The sequence below is a fragment of the Rhipicephalus sanguineus genome, chromosome 6, assembly GCF_013339695.2.
Source record: "Rhipicephalus sanguineus isolate Rsan-2018 chromosome 6, BIME_Rsan_1.4, whole genome shotgun sequence".
Classification (NCBI taxonomy): Eukaryota; Metazoa; Arthropoda; class Arachnida; order Ixodida; family Ixodidae; genus Rhipicephalus; species Rhipicephalus sanguineus.
The window spans coordinates 27,103,957-27,128,285 of NC_051181.1; the positions used below are offsets into that span (position 1 = coordinate 27,103,957).

At 47.8% G+C, this 24,329-nt stretch overlaps 1 protein-coding gene across 1 annotated transcript; it reads left to right on the forward strand.

The window, feature by feature from the left end:
* Window positions 1-529: 529 nt before the first annotated feature.
* LOC119397146 (decapping and exoribonuclease protein-like) lies at window positions 530-24,320 on the forward strand. Its single transcript, XM_037664583.2, has 3 exons — window positions 530-740; window positions 20,571-20,706; window positions 24,189-24,320. Exons 1-3 carry the CDS (start codon window positions 568-570, stop codon window positions 24,318-24,320), a joined length of 441 nt encoding a protein of 146 aa, XP_037520511.2. The 5' UTR covers window positions 530-567.
* Window positions 24,321-24,329: the final 9 nt, after the last annotated feature.

Sequence of the window (24,329 nt, forward strand, 5' to 3'; positions counted from 1 at the left end):
CAAGCACTCTCTGGACCAGAATAAAGTTAATTCAGCAACGACAACAACAACTATTCAACTTCAAGATCGTTGGATTAGTATTCATTGATTTCAGTCAAGCATCGTACTCGATCGCTCATACAATTTTGGAAAAAATTTATCCTGGTGGTATAACCGACACCCCTCCCCGTACCCCCGCGCGGCAGCATGTTCGTGGCTGCTTACATAATTCTACTCACGCCGTTCGAATTGCCGGCCTGCTTTCTGACACCAAGTCTATCAACACAGTTGCTCCACAGGGATCTATGTTAGAGCCACTGCTATATCCAATTTCATTCATTGCTATCATAAATGAATTCGTTAATGACTCTACTTACTACAAAATAAAAAACATTTAGGATATATATTACATACATAGGAAGAGAGAGGGGGGGGGGGGGTTGCTCCTGCCCCAAACCCCCATCACGCGTGAACTCGTTGATACTCGTCGCGGCCCTGTACCGCCCCTGTTATTCACACATCTCGGCCCATGCATGCTGCGCAGCCCATCCCGGCACCGCGCCGGACGTGCAAGCAGTGCTGAACGAAATGGAGGATTACCAGGTTGTCGTGCGCAACTGTCTTGGGTCTCACACGCTCGTGATGAGCGCCACGATGAAGGCGCTGGACCCGAGATACGAGCCCGGCTCGACAAAAGGGTACGTCGTGTTCCGGACCAACCGAGTGCTGTCTACCGACAGGCAGTGGTTCACCTTTAGAAGGTAGGTTCTCGATATCCTGATACCGAAAGCACCGGTTCAACTCAATTTATTCCTTCCGAACGTTTCGAGCAAAATTGTAAAATTATGTTACATAAATAGTGATGCTGAAAAGTGTGATATTCATTTTTGGCCAGATATTACCAAGGTTTGTTTCCATGAAAATGGCCACGTTAAATATATTTGGCAGCCTGTGACTTCATTGAATGAGTGTTGTAGTGCGTTGTGCTTAACTTTTCTGCTGTTGCTATGCTTGGCGGCATTGGCCCTCAGGCAGTGTTCCGTTTGCTATGTCTCCTAAACAATGAACAAATCGTCTAAAAAGAAAAGCTAAACAACACAATGCCGCTCGGCAGGATAACTACACAGTATTGATAAACGCAGAAGCAAGAGCTCCAAAAACGCAGTCGGAAACCTATGGGACTTTGTCACCCTCGCGGCGAGGCATATACCGCATTGCTATAGAACTCCCCGGTCTCAAGGAGCGCCGTCCCAGTGCTGCCTGAGATACATAGTGCACGTCCGAGTGATATAGCCTGATACATAGTGATATAGAGGAAAAAAACGACACATGGGGGAGAAGAAAACACAGGACGGGTACTTGCTGCCAACTGACATTTTAGAACACCACACCATGCTCTTTTTGAATCTCTTGCCTCACATACCATGTGCTCCAAGAAGGATCTGTAAAAAGAAATAAAGAGAATTCAAGAAGGTGGTGGTGGTGGTGATGGTGCTGCTGGTTGTGCTGGTGGCGGTGGTGGTGGTGGTGCTGGTGGTGGTGCTGGTGGTGGTGCTGGTGGTTGTGCTGGTGGTGGTGGTGGTGGTGGTGGTGGTGGTGATGTTGCAGCAGGCAGGGTTAGCCTGGCCTGCATGGCCGGCAATTGTTCCGCCTGAGCATCTCCTGAATTGGAAGTGTCTGTCACTAAGTGTTGAACAGCCGAGTGTCTCGCAGGAAGACCAGCAAAATTCGTTGCACGCTCCTCCTCGTGGCCGCGGGCCCTTCAGGAAAAATGACGTCTTCAACTGCCCGGTGCCTATGACAACCTTTTTGCAAAGTGCGGACCGTCGCTCCTCTTTCCACATCAAACTGCGGGCAAAGCCAAACAAAATGTTCAATATCCCCGATGTCACCGCAGAAGGCACAACACAGGGAGGCGTATCGCCCAGTCTCGAGTGCCCAAGCCGACAATTCACGAAGTATATGAACAAAAAGTCGCAGTTTCGCCGCAAAGACGAAGCGATGAATACGATAGCAACGAATTGGAATGTTGTACAAAGAAAGTCCAACAACTCACTCCTTTCGAATGAGACCTGGCGTAACTCAAATAAAACGCGGGGTAAGGAAGCGCAGCCACCGAAGCGACTTTCTTGCTGTCTATGGTGATAGCACAACACGTACAAAGGTATGATTCACTAATCTACTGCAAAGATGCGCGCCAGCGACCGCGAGCGACCACGCTTGGCTGGTCCAAGCACGCATTTCCAGCCAGAGGCACACAGCTTCACTTCGGGCATCTCTCCTTGCGCCTTTCGTGAGACGGCAACGGCCGTCGCCTTTCCTCTGTGCTAGAGCTGCGATCTTCGAGAGCGCTTGCACGCTTTCACTCGCACACACCGTAGAACAGAGGACGCGCGGGCGATGTTATCGATCTGGACTTTATACGGAGATGCCGATGGAGACGTCAGATATGCGCCTGGAGTGTCTGTGTAATTGCTGTCGCAATAAGTAAGTAAGTGTACTTCCTCAGGTGGCGAAACTTAGCTCTAAAATGATGGGCGCAAATTAACACGAGCTCGAAAAGGAGACAAGACAAGCGCCACTACCAACTGTTTTATTAGGCCGTCACACTTTCGCCTGTATATAATGCAAAGACCAATGACATGCGTGGAACTGTAGCCATAAATAAAAAAAGTCACAGTTTCGCCGCAACGGCGAAGCAATGAAGGCGATAGCAACAAATTGGAATGTAACGCGAAGAACGGAAAGCCGCTCGAAATTGCCAGCGTGTCGCTCGAGCCCAAAGGACGCACGAAGAGAACGCACACAGGACGAGCGTGAACTATCATGCGTCACAACTCGATACTTAATTATTTGAAGCGCACTGCTGCAACATAAAGCAGGACGCACGAAACGAACGCACAGGTACACAGCGGACGAGCGCGAACTAAATGTCGCAGTTGTTACTTATTTCTGTTTGAACAGCGCGCTCCGTTCGCAAACACGGCCACTGCAGCGAGCGAAGTGACCTTCGTACGTTCTGTGACTTCAGCGCGGACATCGAGGGGAAAGAACAACACATACAACCCGCCGCCCGCCCCCTTCTTTCCTTGAGATAAGCGCACGAAGGCGACCACGCCCTGCAGGGCGCAGATCATCGGCGTTCGCAGGAGCGGGGCGACGACCTTCAATGCGCGCCCATCGCCCAACGCCCAGCGCGCACATCGCGCCATCTGGCTGGTAATGAAGAAACGCTTATAAGCGCCTGCCATCTCTGAGTCCGGCCAGCGGCAAAGGGTGTGCATATAACGCTCGCCGTTAGCTACTTGGAGGATCTGCGTTTCGTGGCGTAGTGGTTACCGCCATGCGCTGAAGAGCGAGAGGTCCCTGGTTCGATTCCGCGCTTCGGATAGATTTTTTTGAATTATTTTTATTGGGGGATATTATATTATATATACATACTTATACATATACGGTGCATGACGGCGACGGGGACGGACAAAATCCAGCCGAGACTGTCCATATAATTGCTATCGCAATAAAAACAAAATCACACCATCTCCCGCTAAAGGGGACCATGAGGCTATGCGAAGCCGGAGCACTTGCACGATCGCGTTCCGTTGGCGTTCGTTGGGCATGCTACCGACCTCGCGTCGTGGAACGCGAAGAAGAAGACTACGCGCGTCGTGTCTTCCCTCGAGCCTGGCCGTTAATTCTCACAGGGCGAGCGGGGAATGCGGTCTAGGCACGCGAGAGGGGGTGGGGGGAGCGTAGGAGAGGAGAGAGGGGGGAGGGAACGCGCATGTGCTCGCGCTCATCGCGGCGTTGCGCAGGAGAATGAGGCACGGGAGAGGAGAGAGTGGGAGTAGAGAGGGGGAAAGGGAGTTTAGAGGAGGTGTGTGGAGAGGGTTTGCGCATGCGCAGTAAGGGTGGTCACGCCGCACACCACCACCGGATTGAACTTCGCCATCAGATGCTTCGCATCTAAAATATATAACAGATAATTTGCGTTTAGATGTGACGCGACTAGATGTAGCAAAAATGCGAACAGAGAATCAAGCTAAGGAATGTATAGAGGATGTTATTTGTAGCAACTGTAATATTAATGAAAAGAAATTAAAGTGGACAAAAAGATAACTTGCCACCGGCAGAGACCAAACCTGCAACCTTCGAATAACGCATCCGATGCTCTACCAACTGAGCTACGGCGGCGGTCGTCCTCCCGGCCATTTTGTCGGGTATATCTGTGCATTTAAACCTGGGAGTGTTCATCAGCGCCGCTCGAAGCCACGACGGCGAGTGTGGAACCCTCTTTTTCTGCCTGCTGGCGTCACAAAGCACGTGATCTTTTTACGAGCTGGCAGCTGACCAATAATCCATCGCATACTACCTGAAGGCATGAAGTCGGCCAAAACGTGAGCCTTGCTATGAATGGGCGAAAGAAGGGAAGTTTTGAGGGCTCGCTTTTCTGTGTTAGACACAACATTAAGAACTAACAGACAATCAATCCAAGGAAAGCATAGGGGGTGTTATTTCATTTTCAAGCAATCTCAGAACCCCCCGCGGGCGCGCGAAGCACTATGGGAAAAGTGTGTACGGCGAGCCCGCCGGCTGTTCCGTCGCTCGCTGCTCGTTGGCGCCGTGGGAGCACCAAACGAAAAAAACGCGTCGCTGATGGCTGACTATTATTAAATCCTAAATACTACACGTCTGAACGCACCTGCATGTATCTCTACGCATGAAATGCGAAAGGAATGATGCCGTCAGTGTAGGTGTTACCGAGCGGATGTATACCGGATGTAGCAGTTAAGCGGCATGCGAGTTATCATGTGCTGATACATGCTGTCAAAACATGCTGTTGTGAGCAATGTGAGCTGGAACACCGAATTCGTATTTATTCAATGATTACTTGTTCACAAGCCGCTATGGCATTTAATGCCATAGCGGCTTGTGACCGGTTTTAACCAAACTGTATACAGGTGTTACGGTGTTCAGATATAAGATGATTATTTGATTTTAATTGACAAGTCACGCGATGCACAAAAAAGTGAGCACATTCTAAACATGTTTAAAGAAAAAGGAAAAGGGATGGGACTAGAATTCACTTGCGAGATGCCTTACTCTGATAATAGGCAGTTTCTTGATTCATGCCTTTAAGTTTCACTGCGGATCATGTCTGCGGGCAGTATAGTCCGCGTTCAGCGAAATCGGTGTTTAATTTCGCGTCGGCGCATTAAAATATTGTCAAACGAGGAATGGTGATGTCATGGTTACGCACGGCATTGGAAAAAGCTTGCGCACATAAGATGAGCAATAGTTTCCAGCTGCAAAGTGATTGTCTTAAAGAGGCGGGATATCCTGCGTATCGTTGCATCGGTTTGCGAAAATCGGTTCTCATGGCAAAGAAAGATTAATACGGACGTCCTCCATCCGTGAATAATGAAGAAACTAGAAATATTGCAGTTATTCTACATATTTATAAGAAGTCGCATGGCCTGAAGAATTTAGGGAAGCGATGTGGGGGTGAAGGTTGTGTTTGCCGCCCCAAATAACCTTAGTCGCATTAATGTCGCCAGGGTTCTGCAGGGGGCAAAGAAAAATGCGGTATGAGGTATGCCAATTGTTTTGTCAATTGTGTAGGAGTTCACCATAAATTTCTCTTTCTTGTGTCCACATGTACATTGGCCAGACTGGTTGATGTATTAACATGCGCCTCAGCGAGCGTCGAAATTCATTTAATGGAGCCGCGTCATCTTACATCGCTATGTCAGTCATGCAAAGGTAATCCCATCTTCGAAAGCACAGTAATTTTGTACCATTAACCTAATCCGACAACGCGAGAAATTTTGGAGGCATATCATGTCACAAATAACGCGACACGATGTGTCAGTCAACTATCTCAGTCATTAAAACACAAGGAATTCGACTTTATTAATCGACCGTGAACACGAGCCTTGGTTCTTGGACTATTTGTGCCTCACTATGACATGCGCAATGCACCCCAATTTTTGTATATATGCTTTTTCAACAAACTTTCAGTTGTGGGTGAGTGCTAGGTGGTTTGTGCGTTTTCTTCCTTGTACTGCTTTTTTCTTTCTTTGTTCTAAGTATTATTCCAACTTGTAGTTATAGTACCAACGAAGGTTAGTAGGCAGTTATCGTTCTTTACATATATGGTGCGAGCGACGCAGGGAATGTATCTCATTTCCCCAAATGCCGACTACACGATGTCGATAGACGTTGATTCCAATTAAATGCATCTGCGAATCATACACCGCTCCTCCACTTCACAGGCAACCGAGTTGTGTTTTTTTTTTCATATCTGCCGTAAGGCGCACCAGCGCAAAAAAAAAAAAAAAACGCCAGGCCTGCGCTGAAACCGCAGCACAGTCACAGCGAAAGCGGCGTTTCTAGAGCCCGTTGTAAGCTCTCTTGGGGCTACAATATAAGTACACTAGAAAGGTACCCACTACGCCATAAATCACAATTTTTGTGAAGTTAGGAAGCACCTTCTAATCCATTATTTGTCATTCTGCGGAGAAGCGAGGCACCAGCTACAAGTCTGTAAGGCATTATGTGAACTTTGTTGACGCGACGACTAATGACGATGAAGAATTATGGCTCAGTACTTTGTAATGGGTTGGGAGCTTTAAACGGCCCACCAGTTATGTAATTTGCATTGTGTGACGCCCAGACGCTATTTCCCTCTCCCGTCATGCTGTATAACATACGTTGACGTGGGAGAGAGGGGGGGGGGTGAAGAACTTTACTGAGACCCCGAGGAAATGGATCATGCGCTTATGGGCTTCCTTGGCAACCAATCCAAGTGCACTTGCGAGGAACCCACTACGCTACAAATCATTGTAATTTTTGAGAAGTAGGACAGCAGGCACTGTGCCATTTTTCGTCATTCTACGGAGAGCGTTGGTACCTGCTAAACGCATGTAAGGCATTATGGGCACTTTATTGATGCTGTGCCTGATGACGATGAAGAATTATGGCAGAGCCCTTTGTAATGAGTTGGAAGCATTCAACAACCTACTCGTTGCGCAATTCGCATTGTGTGACGCCTGGTTACAGAATTCGCGTTGTGCGACGCTTGGTGCTTATTTTACACTTCTACCGCGCTATATTGCATATGCTAATGTGGTTCCTTCCCGACATGAAGCCTGTATAGGACCTTTTTGCAGAGCAGTTTCAACCACCGGCATGGCTCAGAGGTTGAATACTGGGCTCCCACGCAGAGGGCCCAGGTTCGAACCTCGTTCCATCCTGGAATATTTTTCTTATTTCGTTTTTTTTTCTTATTTCGAGCGATACTGGTTACGGACACCGGCGGCGGCGGCGGCGGTGGACAACTACGGCGCCAAAAACGGCCGGTGAAATGATCTCATAACAGCTTTCGCTGTAAAAAATTATAAGTAAAAGGTGCCGCTTCTGAGCCGCTCAGCTGGTCCAACAGTGGGACAGATGGAAATCGTCGAGAGGCCGTCGCAGCTAAACACTGAAGTTCGTGATTGAATTGCGCAGTGTCGTGCCTGGGTATTTGGATCCGTCCCTTCTCGGCAACCATGCTGTTGCTACGATCGGGCAGCGTCGTACCCGGACTCCGTTTGGTAGCGTAGTCGAGTCTCCGGGTTGAGGAACTGATGCTAGCAAGATGGGAAAACAATAACAAGTTTACTGGCACTTTTGAACACTCAATTTACATCGTTACAAGGTAAGAGTTCAGCGACGAGCGCATTGGATGAGCCTGTTACCGAGGGCTCAGAGCCCCATTTCTCACTCAGCACCGTCGTTTTAACCCCTCAGTTTGGCTCCTCCTTCTTCATGACCACCAATCACACACACGACACCTCCCACCATGGCACAGTCCATTTCACTGTCGCTGAGGGGTCGTTGCACACTTGAAGCAGCAAGGGTCCGGCGGTTGACGGCACGCAGGTGGGGGAAGCAGGACAACACGTTCCTCGAGCTTGCTCCTGCAGTTCTTTCCCCGAAGGCAAGAACGTGCCGCTTGCTCCTGCAGTTCTTTCCCCGAAGGCAGCAAAAGGTTTACGGAGACTCCCGTCCAAACATACCCGTCAGGTGGCTTCGGCAGCGTACCAAGCCAAGCCCAGGCGGCCCATTGTCTCCGGCCTTGCCGTCCCAGACTTTGAGGCCGAGATTCTGCCCATTGTTGGTCACTCGTCGTCCCAGAAATTCCGTTTCGTGGAAGGATGCAGGTGTTCTAGCAGTGTGAGAACGCCTCGCCCGCAGATTCTCATGGTCAGCGCCTCGCCCCCGACTGCCAGTCATAACAGCCTCCTCCCTCGCCAGTGGAGAAACGGAGGGTAGCAGCCAACGCTGCTGCTCGAAGGGTCGACGTAATTCGCCACCGTTGAATGCCCAAAGTTAGTCTTCGCCTGAAGCATTGTCTGGTCAGTTGCAACCCAAATTCCGCGGCCTCTCTGAAACTCAACCACATGCAGAGCAAGCACTCGGCCGCCTCCGAGCAAACCAGGCCAAAAGAGGGTTGGTAAACAAACTTTCATTATTAGCTTTATACGAAAAGCTCACACTCAAAACTCTCAGGACTTACTTATGCTGAGGAACCAAACGTGCTACATTGCTCAATCACACAAATAGTTGCACGAAAAAAAAACCCTCAAATACCAATTTCGAGACATTGGGAAGAGCACCCCAGACTCGCTTAGAAAGAGCGGCTAAGCGCGTCAGCGTTTCCATTCAAATTGGCCCTTCCTATCCTTAATGTCGAAAAGATATTACCAAAATCAAACTCTACCTCAGAAGGGGACTGTTCTTCGATGTCGCGGTTTGCAGCCCGGCAAGGGGATAATGGTCCGTCTCTACGCTGAATTTCATGCCTCTGAGATAACGCAGCAGCCAATGAATGGCCCACACAATGCAAGTGCACTCCCTTTCTGAAGCGCAGTACGCCATCTCGCGAGAACTCAATTTTCGGCTCAAGTAGAGCACGGGATGTTCATTACCTTCGTCATCCTTCTGACATTTAACAGCACCTAGGCCTCGATCACTGAACTCTCGGTCGAAATCCGGAGCCCGCAAAACCGGACGGTTAATCAGTACCGCTTTCACGCTTAAGAAGGCAGCTTCCTTCTTTTCATCTTAAACTACTTTCGCCTGTTCTGTCCCGCGAACAACATCGGTCAAGGGGTGACCAACGATGAATAACTTCCGATGCAAAGACTGCATTCCAGCGAGCCCCAAAACGCCCCTTCGTCCGTCTTTGTTTTGGGCCGCGGATAGTCTACTACTGCTGAGCTCTCAAGCTCACTAGGTTTCCTGAAACCTAGGCCTACGCCGTGACTTAAATAGTCTACGATTGCACTTGCAAAACGATCTTCTCAGTCAGAACCCTATCAAAAGGTTCGACCACGTCACATACCTCTGAACGATCGCTCACGCCGTAACGTTCGGAAACCTTACTGATCTGCTCATGTGATCACTTGATAATTAATTCCAAAGAAAAAGAACAAAACCTAACGGGATAAACACTGCTTCCTAACAGGTTCTTTCGGTTAAAGTTACCTGCCCATGTCAACGCCTCTGATAAAAAAAAAACACTGTGCTCTCCTGAGCGCTACAATTCTCATTCTTATAGCGTTGCAAAAGACAAAGTAAAGTACAACTAACCACTCACCTAATCCCTCTTAGTTCTTCTAAAAGCTTAACCTTACGTTACGTTACAACACGCATTGTACAACAACAACAAAAAAATAACCCCAGGTGCAATACACTTCAAAAGCACCTCAAACATTTGCATTGGTTTTATGCTAAAACCTTGCACCAAATGCCTGTCAATTCTAATAGCGCGTAACGAAAACTGCACCGCTCAGTGCCAAACTCATTTCGGAAACTGATGCTGATATCTCTCCTCAAATGCTTATTCACCCCAAATCAACGTGGAAGTGAACGCATACGATATCGCACTAAACTTTTCAAAACTAGAAAAAATACAGTTTTCGCGCTAAAAACACCATCAGAAGTTCATCCTAATGATTAAAGAACTTCGCGCGCTCGTCGCGGCGGCTGCGGCGGCGTACACACTTTTCCCATGAGCGCTTGCGCGTCCGTTGGTGGCGCTCGTGTACTTGAAAATGGTCTATTGTGATATAATGCTCAGTTGGAGGGCATCGGACGCGTTATTTGAAGGTTGCAAATTCAACCTTCGCCGGCGGCAAGGTATCTTTTCGTCTACTTGCGTCGTCGATGATGTACATTTTAGGCCAGGTAAAGCAGAATAAAAGCATGACAGAGTGTTCTAACTTTATAGTGCCCCTGCTTAGTGGTAGCCTCCTTTACAATGCTGGAGCGAAAGGCGTGGAAGCGTGGCATAGGCGGCCTGCACCGCAGAGAACTTACAGTGCGTGGTCGTGAGACGCGGAAGACAATTTTCACAGCAGAAGCCTAGGACAAATTTCCTTATATCAGAGTCCTTCAATATTCTCCTGGTCATGAACCTGCGCCGTAACTCTATGAGGGAGCTTTGTGCCATGCAAGCGGAGGCCGCGGGGCGGCGCTGCGTCCATTCTGTTGGCATCGCGCCGACGGCAGCAGATGTGGCTGCCGGTGTCACTGCGAAATATTGTGGCGTGTTAGCGCGTCCTTTTCGGCCCTATGTTTTTTCATGTGGCTAGTGTGTTGTGCCTGAAGATCGGGAAGGATGCCGCGTACCTGCTGCGTACTTGGATGTCGATCCGGATACAAGGGAAACGACGAAAAAGTGCCGATGTTCTCGCTTCCTCGAGAAACTGAACGGCGGGAAAAGTGGAAGCGCGCCGTACCGCGACAAGGAACTGGTGGTTTCACATTCGATTCCCCACATGTACGCGTTTGTGAAAAGCACTTTCGTGAGAGTGACATCGTTCGCGTGGACCAGTGGATAATCGGAGGTGCTGTCGTGACGTCGCAGCGCGACGTTCCGAAACTCCTGCAGGACGCTGTGCCAAGGATTTTCGATGGCCAACCGGCGTATTTGTCAAGCGCGAAAACGTTCAGAGCTCGCCTGCCTAGACAGCAAACGCGTTCTAAGCGTCGTCGGGAACCATCATGAGATGTGGAGACCGTTGAGGCTGCACCGACACTGTGCACGAGCCCCTCTGACACAGCTACTGCGGAGAAAAACACAGCTAATGAAGGTGAGCATATTGACCGCCTTGATGCACACTTACTCGTTGCATGGCCGTAAAACAGGAGTTCGAGGAGTGCAACGTTCGCCGTTTTCTTTTATACAGGCACTGAGGTCAACAAAAACGTAGAGGTGGCATGCCAAACAGACGGAGCTATATGCAGTTCCTCGCAGCTTCAAAAATTGGAAGCACACGTTCGTTGCTTGGAACGGCGACTTCAGCGTTACCAGCTGGAGCTTGCTAGGGTGACAGCGCAAGAGAGGCGCACCTTCGTCATGCGAGCGAATGATTTCTTTAAAACGTTAAATATACACACAAGATATGTGTTGTGCATGTGTGTTAGGGCAAACGTCTGTACTAAATAAAAACACTTGGTTTTGAGTGCTGGTGGTCTAATAGGGTTTGAATCTGATGGATCAATAAACAGTTCCTAACCGTCGTGCGTAATAAGCCTGGTTCTGACGTGCTAATTGTATATGTATGAACACCTAATGAAGACCGAGACGCTTACGGATGCCGGGAATGAAGAAAAATAATTTAGCGGAAGTCACAACTGAAGAGCGCAATAAATACGTACTCACGAGATGATCACTTTTTGCGTTACGTGTTGACGCCGCCGACGTGGGACGCCGACGATCAATTTTCGCGTTTGATGAGGCATGTAAGGCTTTCGCCTTGACAGTAAAAACAGTAAAGAAGGATTGGGAAAACTAGACAGTACTGCATGAGCAAGCGAAGTTTAAACGCGGCACGGCACCGTAGTGATAAATGAACGCGAAATATAACACGAAAACCTGGGGAAAGCCCTGTGAACTATCCCTCGATCATCGTCAATTTTCAAAGAACTAATTCATTCAAACTGGCTCTTGGTTCTTTAAATATGAGGCTATATTGCGATATATTCGTATGCAACCACGTATAGCCTGAAAAATTTGATATGCACGATCAAAAGTCTCCACCACTGCGTTTCCGCGAAGCGCGAAGATCCGCCAGAGTCCTTCAAGGACTCCGTATCATCCACAAAGTTCCCCTAGATACTTCAGAAAAAAAAAACTGCGTTTATAGCGGTAGTATATCGCGCACAGCGGACGCAGCATGCGTTTGTTGCCATCGAATTTCTAGCGTCAAGGCCTCATTCGACGCAAAATTGTACTGTATTACACATTCCCCGAATTTCAGTGAGGGTAACATCACTCATAAGATGTATGAAACGTTCGCGGGTACTTTCAATCACATTTTGCAGTTCCGTGGCGCGCCGTACAACTTCAGCGCCGGTGCCGCTCCGATGCCCGGATGGATGGATGGATGCTATGAGCGTCCCCTTTAAAACGGGGCGGTGACGTGTCTGCCACCAGGCTCGAAGAAGAAAAAAAAAAAAAAAAAACTTCCTTGTTTCATGTTGGCCTAATACCTTATCTACATTGATTAAATCTATGTTATTATACCAAAAAATATAAATTCACGGTCCATCTCTCTGCCTGTTAAGGCAGAATGACCTTATTTTTCCCCCATTATTTATTTTTGTTCTTTATCTCTACTTTTCTGCCACCAATACTCTAACCGTCTCTTACTTATTTCTATCGCGGACGTGTTCAGCTTTCCATTGTTGTCCCTAAAACCCAAGGCTTCATGTAGACTCGTGCCCACACGTATACCTGGGTGAATATCGCCACATTCAATCAGTACATGTTCCATCGTTTCCTTAGTTCCCCCGCAGCATGTACATTGTTCTTCTTCGTTACTAAATCTCGCTTTATAACTACGCGTTCTAAGGCAGCCCGACCTTGCTTCAAACAGTAAAGCGCTTCCCCTTGAATTATCATAAAACCTTTCCCTCCTTATTTCGTTTTTTCCTATTCGGTAGTTACTCAGAGCCGGCTTCTTTTCCATCGCTGTCATCCAATAAGTCCTCTCCGCCTCTCTGACCTTCCGCTTAATGCTCCTTGTTGCCATATCGCCCGCACTGCCAGCCGTATATTTACTGGTGAGCCTCCTAGTTCTTTTTCTCCACTGCGTGTCAACGCTTTTTCTATACAAATACCTGAAAACCTTCTCTGCCCATCTACTCTCCTTCATTTTCCTCAGCCTCTCTTCGAATCTCATTTTGCTCTGCGCTTCCCTCACTTCAAAGCCTGTCCATCCCATATCACCCTTTACCGCCTCATTTGTCGTCTTCCCGTGAGCGCCCAACGCGAGGCGGCCCACCGTCCTTTGATTTACATCCATTCCTGATTGCACCTCTGACTTCATGCACACCACTGAGTTCCCAAATGTAAGCCCCGGAACCATCACACCCTTCCACAGCCCTCGAAGCACCTCGTACCTATTGTATCCCCATAAAGCTCTGTGCTTCATAATTGCAGCATTCCTCTTTCCCTTTGCTACCGATGCTTTCTCTTGTACCTCCATATATCTATCCCCCTCATTTACCTATACTCCGAGGTACTTGTACTCGCTTACCCTCGGTATTTTTTGGCCCTGTATTAATACCGTATGGTCTCCGTGATCATTGAATACCATCAATCCACATTTTGTTGCACTAAATCCTAGTCCTAGAGCCTCACACTCCCTTCCGCATATATCTGCCAGTCGCTGTATATCATCTTGACTGTCCGCAAATAAGACAATATCATCAGCATAAAATAGACCTGGAAGCTTCTGCTCAACCATCGCTCCGACCTGTTTGTGTGACAAATTAAATCCAATGTTGCTACCTTCTAGCGCTTTTTCCATCCTCGCCATGTACAGCATGAATAACAGCGGGGACAAAGGGCATCCCTGTCTCAGCCCCTTGCTAATTTCAACGCTGTCCTTGCTACTTATTCCTTCCCATTCTATACAAACTGTATTTCCTCGGTATATTTCCCTCAAAAGCTGTACACAGTCGTCACCTATGCCCACTTCCTTCAATATATCCCACAAAATTTCCTGATTAACGTTGTCATACGCCCCGGTGATATCTAGATAAGCTACGTATAAGGGCCTGTTTTCTATTTTAGATATTTCTATACACTGGGTAAGAACAAACAGATTATCGTCTAACCGCCTGTCGATTCGAAATCCATTCTGAAGTTCTCTCAAAATATCATTTTGTTCTACCCACGCTTCTATTTTTAATTTTACTGCCTGCATCGCCAACCTGTATAGCACCGATGTAATTGTTAGCGGTCTATACGAGCAAATGTTATCCTTTTCTCCCTTGCCTTTATAGATTAAGTTCATTCTACTTTTTCTCCAACTGTCTGGTATTTCCCTCTCCTGTAAGCACTTTTCTACGGCTTTCAGCAGTGCTTCTTTAGTGTTATGTCCGAGTTCGTTAATGAGGCTGACGGGAACCCCATCTAAGCCCGGAGTAGTGCGCTTAGGAATTTTTCCTTCGGCCTTCTTCCAATTGAAATTCTCTAGTACTACATCTTCGTCAGTTGCACTCCTTTGCGTACTATTACCTACCGGGGGAATCCCCTGGGTGACCTTTTTAAACGAATCGGCTGTTATCTTTCGGATGTAACCTAGCGCTTCATATCCTTCCAATTTATTTCCTCCTTCATCTACCATATGTTGTTGCATTGTGACAGACTTCCTACCCAGCGCTTTTAGGTGGCTCCAAAAAATCCTAGGCGCGGCCTTCTTCTTTTCGCGAATCTCTGTCATCCAGCGTTCACTTTCACCTTTAATTTTTGCCTCGACTAATTTCTGCACAATGGATTTTTGCTCTAAATATATTTCCCATATTTGGTTGACTTCGTCCTGTGGCCGCTTCTCCTTTTTTGCCTGTCTGTGCTCCCGTGATGCCTGACGTCGCATCTCGATCGCTTCCCGGATTTCTTTGTTCCACCAACTTTTTGGCGCCCACGCACGGGCGAGGGCGCCCCTAGCGGCTGCTCCTGTCCCTATATCAAACTTTCGCGGGAGCTTCATGACCAGGAGAAGTATTGAAGGACTCTGCTTATATAATGACGTGAGTGTTGTGCTGAAGGAAAACTTCGCCACAATGGCTCGTTTCCCAGTGTGCAGCCGACAATGACCACTGTCGAAAGTGGGGGGGCCCCGAACTTTTCTCAGTGGGGGGGGGGAGGCTATCCCCCCCCCCCCCCCCCGGAGGATACGCTTATGCTCAAACACCAATAACGTGGCACAAGCTGTGGGAATTGCTGACTGCTTCGCACGTCATCGATTCCCACAATGCGTGGGATCTGCTGCACTCTAAGAAAAAAAAGAGTATGCGTGACTCTTTTCGGAGAGTTCTGACTTGCCACGTATAGGACTCTCTTTCAATAGTCACGGTGACTCTCTTTGTGGGTCAGGGTCGGCTCCCTCTAGGAGAGTTCCCTGACCCTCTAGGAAGAGTGGAAAGACTCTCATCCGAAGGATAACGTTACCACTTATAGGGAGTCAGACGACTCTTGCCGGTAACACTCCTACGGGGGTCAAGTGACCCACACCGAAGCGTCAAGCGACTCCACGAGTATTTTAAGCTACTCATTTGACGCTTGCTCTACTTTTGCGCAACTACTGTTTAATATAGTGGAGTACTCATTTTAAGCATGTCCAATAATACTTGCCGTTCTGCCCAGCGACTGCAAAAAGAGAATAGTTCAGTTTTAGCATTATTTTAGTAAAACTTGTCAAAACAACACCTATTTTCCAGCAAAGTTATATAGAAAGCGCGAAAAGATGGTATTTGATTTCCAATTAAGAAGCTTGGGTACTCCTCATTTACATGCTTCTCTGAGTATAGCCAACTAAAATGTGTGACTGATGTGCATAGTGTCATATAGTGCAAAATAAACTGCAGAAATGGGTATCATGTTTCAATCTTTATTCCTTATGATTAATAATAAATCAACAAGTGGTGACGGCTGGAGGTCTCAGACTTGTGGCTTGCTAGGTTGTCGCTCCTGTTCAGCGTGAGCACCATGAAAAACGGTATCTGAAAAGCAGAACGTCATATTATGATGAGAAAATGAAATTGCAGCAATGGTTTGCAAAACCTACAAAATAAGTGGTTCACATAGACACAATGAAGGAAAAAAACAGATATTCACGTAAAAGGCAGCGGGAACTTCGTCTCGCAATAGGCACTGGCTATACACGAATGAAAACACTTCTTTTCTGAGAAATCGCTTCAAAATTTGGTTTCAGAATAAACACGGTTTTGCGCCGACTTACCCCGACAACCAAGCACATCCTCCGGCAGTCAGGGGCACGCCGTGAGCGGTTACTGACCGCATGTTTTACAAATGTAACCCATACTCAGATAAACACATGCAAGTACGAGGGCCCGAACGACACCCAGCGCGTGCGGACGCCGTCTACGTCGAGATCAGACATGTCATATGCTAGAATTAGCACACATACCTCCCACAATCACGTACACTCACTTGATTCCGTTATAGCGTCATCGCAGATGTTGGCAAACCATGAAAACAGCAAACAGAAACGAAGGAAAAAAGTGCATGGCGACGGCCGCAACAACGGGCGCCGTTGAAAGTCTAGCATTTTCGCCGTATACCGGTGAGGCGTGTCCAACTTGAATGACTACCGCATACGTTCTGGAAGCCACCGTACTATATCTGCACCTCAAGCTACCGTCTTTAAGCCAACAAAAACCATTATATATAGTGCGTCTGAGCGTTCTGCACACAGACGTTTTTTTTTTTTATTTTTCACGTACCCACGCGCGGAAGCACGCAGCACACTCAAGGTTGATGGAAATGTTATTATGAAGTAGACTAAAGTGCATCTCAAAACGACATCTTGCACCTTCAGTAGTGCAGACACAACGTGCGATCAGCAAGAAATGACCCTTGATAATTGTTTGCATCGCTCACTTTATGGGAGCTTGTACAGCAACGCGCACAACCGTGGCAACTCGTTAACTGACAGCTTTAGTTGGGCATCCGCAACAGCCCCGCGGACATGGGCTGCTGTTGGAAATGGCTGGCAGATAACTTCCGCAGAGCTGCTGCAGACGCCCAGCTAAAGCTGTATAATTAGAGCCTACGAAAGCAGTACACTCACCGTTAACTGGCGCCCGTTGTCCGTATCCGCAACTCCATGAATATTCCGCCCCGCAAGCGTCACTTAGTGCGCGGTGCCGGCGTCAACACCACCGAAAACGCGCATGAACATGAAACTGATGAAACTTCAAGACACGCAACCCGCGCAACCAACGCGACGCATTCCAATAGCATAGACGAGTAGACTGAGACGACTGAGAGAGAAGAGAAGCAAGAGAAGGCAGAAGCGACGCGTCACCCCGGCGCCAACCCCGTCTCCGTTGGCGAGCAACGCGCCACAACGGCGCCAAAGGGCAAGCGCGCGATAAGTATGGCGTGTACGGTGGCTCTTTCATGACGGAAGCCAATCGAAACGCGCTTCAGGAGCGTCCAGTGACTACTTCCGAACTGCGAACTTTTTTTCTCTGCCTGTACCTTCCAAAAGGGGTCACATGGACGCCCGAAGAGAGTCACGGTTCCATGACCCTCTTTTGACTCTTTTTTTCTTAGAGTGTGGAATTTTCGTTATTGTACGCTTTACTTATACTAACAGCTTTAATTATAGCGCTCTATATCTCTATTTGTGTGCTTAAAACTCGAACGAATTCGGAATCTCTAAACCCGTAAGACAGTAACAATTTGCGCACACACTCTAAGCCGCAAAGGTGCGAAATGGGAGTGAGTGCTGCATTTCGTCCCCGCGACAGGTAGTTACTCCCCGGAGGGATTAACTGCAAGACGAGGGTGCCGTGTGCAATGCGAGGGAGGAACTGTTAGACCACAGGGAGCAACGTTTACTCCCATGGAACTTTCCGGAGCAGTGGCAGCCTCGAACGAATGGTCAGCATGCGCGTATTCAAAGAGTTCGCTAAAGAAATCAACTGTTAACGTTTATTTAAGTGTAAACGGTCTTTTCAACTACGGCAACTGTGGCAGAAGTAAAGTAATGTCGTTCATATGGGATAATAATAAACAAATGTGAAAAAGCTCCAACACAAAAAAAAATGTGCTCGCGCCCAGCCGTATCAATGCGCGGCGTGGTGTTCTCGTCGTATGCGCAGTATGCGCGGCAAGCTTGGACTCGGCGGTTTTGCGTTGTGTTGTGGATGTGTTCTCGTTTCGTGGTTGCGATTGCTGTCACTTGTGGTGCACTGAATCATCTTCGCGCTGTGGTAAACGTGATCCGCTACTGGAATGAAGTGCTGCGCGATCGAAATGCTACGCGCCGACTGGGGCAACGCCTGAGAGGTGAGTGTAAACAAGGCTGCCATCACTCTGCGTGATTTTACCTGTGTGCAGTTGATATGTAACGGTCACCGCTTGTTTAACATTCACGTTATGCGCGAACAAAACACGCATGATTGATGAGCTCGCGCGATACAGCGTCGCGAGTGCTGCCCCGCCTGCTATAGAATTACAAGCATGATGGTTGGGCCATCGTAACCTCGGTGAAGGCTCAACATTAGCTGTAGCAAGTACAGCTGTTCAAAAATAGTTTTGTTTTCAGTGCTGCCCAAATAAACGTTGTTTATCAGAACTTTTCGCGACTTTTTAAAAGAAGATTCACGTAAACTCCGCACAATATCTTCTATTGCAAGGTAAACAAGTCATTTGGGAAGATTGGCTGTTAAAATAGTATGTCTAGCTAAAGGCTTAGCACCGCTAACACAGGCAGCCGGCGACGGCATCGGCGATTTTGCTTGTTTGTAGCGATGCTAGGAATCATTTCATTTTTCAATCTCTCAAATGAAGAGCAAGCCTTATTGATAAACAAGTGGGCCCACTAGCGTGTCGCTGTGAAAGCGTGAAACGTTAAACTCGAGGACGGGTTTTTTGAACTTCCTAACACATAAACTGTTCCATTGCACTATGACAGGTTCTGTGAAAGAGCAGTTTTCGTCTAATTTTTACGCTTGCAGCATTTCTAACAGACGCCTTGTGACGTAACTGCAAGTGCACGAACAGTTCTGCCGGAAATATTAATGCTTCTGCAATTACTTTTTCAGGAAATCGATGAATGAGAACGTTGCGCCTCCTGAGACACGTCTTCAACATCGTGCAGCTACGAACACGCTCTCAGCAGCTGTCGATGGTGCTGTTGCACTTCCTGACGTCGGCTGGACGGCATCCATTCGGATAAAACATTGCACTTTTCATTGTCTCGCCTAAATTCAGGGAAGCCATCCTATCTTCTGTATTCAACAAAGTTGTTCAATTTATGTGTACGCACGATGCTGCAGAATTGACTCGAGTCGTTGAATAAACTTGGTTGTATCTTTAGACGTTTTCGTTTTTTTCTTTGGCATTAAACAGACATTTTCGCTGAACAATATAACCAACCGTGTTATCTACAGTGAGAAGCGAGCAAGCTTGGCACAGCGACGGGAGCATATATGAGAACGTTTATATATGCATCAAGCGCCCAAATTCGCTCGATACATGCGCGCAGAAAAACCAATCCAACGCATTTTACATTTTCATGAACGCCATCACCGAATCGTTGCTTGCGAAACACTGAAGGCTGAAGTCTAATATAAGGAATCTTGCTACTTTGACTAACATGGCAGAACGTGCAGCTTCCAGATGGTACCTGTACATATATAGCTCCGGTAATATTCACTCCGCTACGTACTGCCGTGTGGTATAGTGGTTAGCGTACGCGACTGCTGATTCAGTGGTCACGAGTTCGAATCCTGTGTGTTTGTTGTGAATTTTCTGTAGTTTACTTCTGAATTTATTTCTGTGTATTAATTGTATATGTCGTGAAATGCATGTATCAACCTTCAAATTCTCGGTAATTCAACCAGACACTGTAATAAATTGATCTTTTTTTTATCCAGAAGGAGCAACTGTTACTCCCATCAGGGGTAACAGTTCGTCCCTACGCAGCTACCATGCAAAAAAGGAATAAATCAGTTACAACCTGAAAGCTTTTACACCCCGACATTTCGCCCCTCAAAACAACTGAGGACTAACAGTTCGTCCCCTGACAGTTACACCCTAAAGGACGAATCGTTCATCCTTTAGGGGAGTAATGGTTGTGGCAGTGTGGTTACCCCCCAAAAGGACGAACCACAAACCCCTTTTCGTCCTTTGCGGCTTAGAGTGCATGAATGCTTTACCTCACTTGTAATGCAGTACTTTTCGGAAACGGCAAATATTCAGCAAAGCCTTAAAGGCGAAGTTCGAGCTAATCCACGTACGCAGCCATTTGCATGCTCAGGCTAAATTGCCATGCGTGGTGTCAGTTCTCACAGACATTGCATCCAGAGTTTAACATAGTAATTTTAGGGGGAGATTGTAGGGGCAGGTTGCACCTTGTTCGTTTAGTGTCGGTGCCGCAAATATGCGGTGGTTCGGCTGAAATAAACCGGCCATATTACATCCTGGTTGTAGCGACATGGCAACCGCCAATAGTTCAGTTGCTCTCACTCATGTGTGCTTCTCGCTCCTTGCGCAGGTACAAACTCTTAGTGTGGTGGTCCTATTCGGTGCCAATTGGCGTCCCACACGTGATGTGCGGTTTCCGCGATGACCGTGGGATTGTGCAGACCGTCGAAGAGTTTCAAGTGCGCCAGATACCCGAGAAGGCAAAGGTCAGTGGTGCACCGTCCTTAAGGCCCCACTCACTCAGTTGGCTATTTCCAACATGTTGAGTAGGCGACAGTATAACACAAAAAAGTCACAGTTTCGTCGCAAGGGCGAAGCAATGAATGCGATAGCATGAAAAGCGGCCCGTGATGGACGCGCTGCTACGCTGCATAAACACCTGCCCCCCGGCAGCAACCATACTCGCGGACAACTTTTCTTGGCAATGAAGCGAAGGCTACAGAGCCACAATGCACGTATCCTACCGCTAATAATGTAGTCCCTCAATTGCGACCGTATTTTCTGCGTGAGAGATATAAAATACTCCTTCATTTCCTACATGTAGCTTTTTGAGACGGAACGCAGCGCTCGCAATCGAGATATATCTATTTCATTTACTTCATACGTTGTCACTTTGCGTTTCTACTTGCTTGAAAAAGTCGCGCCTTTTACCCGTACCTTAGACGCTAAGCAGCGTTTGCGTCGAAATCCAACGCTAGCCATCACTTTCCACGGCGTTTCGAGACGCGCACGAAACCGGACTATACTTCGCGTAGCAGTACATGTGCAGACGCTCCACCCCGTAGCTTTCCCTTCGTTGCCAAAAAAGTTGTCCGCTAGTATACCGCGCGAGCAGGCAGCGGAAGGGCAAGGTTCTCCCTGCGCAAATATTAGAAGAAGCGAGCGAGCTGGCTGACGACATTTAAATGCTCCCGTTTAGGGAGCCTTCATGTGTGCGCCTCCGTGCCTCCAATGGAGGCACGGAGGCGCGCACATGAAGGCTCCCTATGCCCGTTGCGCTCCTCGCGCCATCTCGCTGGTAATGAAGAAACGCTTATAAGCGCCTGCCGTCTCTGAGTCTTGCCAGCGGTAAAGGGTGTGCATATAACGCTCGCCGTTAGCTACCCGAAGGATCTGCTCTTAGTGGCGTAACGGCTAGCGCCATGCGTTGCGGAGCGAGAGGTTGCTGGTTCGATTCCGCGCTTCGGAAGCATTTTTCTGAATAATTTTGCTTTGGGACTTTGATATATATATACATACTTATAGATATACGGTGCATGACGACGGCGACGGGGACGGCAAGAATCAGCCGAGACTGTCCATATAATTGCTATCGCAATAAAACCGCGGCACAATGCCTGTCCCATGAAACCGTGACGTGCCCTTCGTTGCCTCATCTCGCGCCTGTATATGGGATATCATGCATTTCGTTGAGAAATTTTGACGCTTACTCAGCTATTGTACGTGGAGTCCAAAGCATTGCTACAATGGCGTGACGCGCTGCTCAGAAGACGATCGTGATCGTGTTCCTTCCTTGTAGCTGCGGCTGCAATGGGAGAGAGGCAGAATGAAAAAAAAGTTGGTGGCGCACCCTTCATATGGAGCTCACTGGCGGCCTCAGTACGCTATCTTGCGTCATGGTGCGTATGTCATGTGTGCTGACTTTTTATCTGTTTTGATAACTACAACTATGATAAAGATATTCCGATGCAATCACAAAGCTTTACATCAGTAATGCCAACCGTGACGCTCGAGAGAAGCGGTGCTAATAACACTGACAAGTTTGAGGAAAGCCGGACGTTTACTACACAGCGCTAGCCGATTGAAGAAGTGTACATTAGAGCACTGCATGGGGTCGGGCCTACCCGAAAACCGGGCCTGGCCGAGTAAAATAATTTTCACTGTGGGCCCGGGCAGGGCTCGGGTATGAAGCTTCGGGCTTAGGGTCGGGCGCGGGTTTGAGGTGGCGGGCTCGGGTCGGGCCGGGCTTGGACTTTTAGTTCTTAAGAGTGTTCCACATACGATTTGCGTACGTAAAGTTCCGCATATTTTATCTCGAAAAAACGCTTTTTTTTTTTATCTGGGGCAAGCTGTTTGGAGAAATTTATGAGGGACAATTAAGTAGTGAACTACTTTTGCTTCTTGCAGATGGAACCACTCGATTTGTCTGAAACGGGCGAGCTAAAAGTAAATAAGACCCGGCGTTTATACAGTTAACACCTCGTTATTCTATCCATTATTTGCATTTATTGTTCTTTTATATCCCAAAGGTTATTTTGCAATTCCACTAACGAATGTAATAAAATAAATTTATACCTATAACTTATCGCAAGAGGGGAGAGCTCCAAAGCGTGGGAACGTTCTTGGAAGTTCCAGCCGTGCACTAAAACCAAAGGTCCGCGCGGAGTCTCGTTACATAGAATCACTATACAGACACATTGTTTTTCCGTGGCTTCGTCACGCTCCCGGAGGTCATGTGACGCGAGATGGACACGCACAGCCTGCCTTAAGTGCCCACATTGTTGACGTCTGGGCTTTCGTCTTGTTCCGCTATATGGTGCGAGAGCTACGTGATACTGCCGCAACAGCGTTGGAATGTGCAGAAATAGCATTGGTCCATTAAACAAGGCCTGTGAGAAAGCATATTCGCTTGGCGAAATATCTGGCTTGAAAAAAGACAGTTACGAATTCCGTACCCGGTGATATCCATTACCTCGAAACATATGCATTCGATGAGTAAGCGTCGAGAAGCTTATTCGCGCCTTTATTACCTAACTGGAACGAACTCAGAAAATAGATCGAGATAGCTTCGTCCACCTCCTGCCAGTCCTACCCGCGTGTGGCCACCTTCAACCGGTAAACCATCGTTCGGAAGGTATACACCATTATAATAATAATAAGAAGAAAAAAGGCTCGGTACAAACCATGCATAACATACACTGCTGAAACCTGTAAGAAGAAGCCCTCAAAGAAAAGTTTTATAGATGATATTGAAGAATGGCATGGCGTTTGGGAATGAAAGAAATGAAGGGATGAGCTGGACAGCTAGGTTCATTCTGCGGAGGTACTCGAAGGCATCCTAAATTTTCTCAAGTGGTGGAAGTTAAGAACAACAGCTGCCGACGCCTTCACAATTGGCAAGGCAGATGTGCGCCCCTGCGGCTAGCGCAAGCAGTGCGAGAAACCTTAGCGCGACAGGATATTTGATGTAACAGCGCATGATGTGCTTAAAGCCGGAATCTATTGATAGTTAGATTTTTTGCACAATAACTCTTCTTTCGTTATCGTGGGAAAAAAGTCACAGTTTCGCCTCAATGGCGAAACAATGAATGCTATAGCAAGGAATTAGAAGGTCACAGGAAGAACGGCAAGCAGCTAGAAATTTGCTGCACGCTGTTCAAGCACAAAGGACGCAGGAAAAGAAAACATACAAGGCGAGTGCGAACTAACCACTGTCACAACTCGACACTTGCTGTGCGCTGTTCAAACACAAAGAAGGACGCACGAAAATAACGCACACGTATACATAGGACGAGCGCGAACTGTCACAGTTGTTACTTCAACTAACCCCTTCCTTGGCTCTTCTAGCTAGCAGATCACTCCTTTCGCAAGCGCGGCCGCTTCAGCGAGCAAAGTGGCTTACAAATAGGCTTCCAAAGCAACTGCTCTTATCTGCAACTTATCTGCTCTTATCAAACAACTGCTATAGGCTTCCAAAGCAACTGCTCTTTTCGCAACTGGGGGCATCCACGGCCACAACACTGCCGCCCCGCTTCCACGCAAGCGCAGCGCTCTCGGGTTGCATTTGTCGTGCGTCACAAATGTAACTACTGCTGACTAGCAGTGCTCT

Coding starts and splice junctions, on each gene's coding strand:
- LOC119397146 (XM_037664583.2), top strand. CDS start 568: ATGGAGGATTACCAGGTTGTCGTGCGCAACTGTCTTGGGTCTCACACG. Junction 741..20,570: donor CAGTGGTTCACCTTTAGAAG/GTAGGTTCTCGA, acceptor CTCCTTGCGCAG/GTACAAACTCTTAGTGTGGT. Junction 20,707..24,188: donor AGATACCCGAGAAGGCAAAG/GTCAGTGGTGCA, acceptor CAACTGCTATAG/GCTTCCAAAGCAACTGCTCT.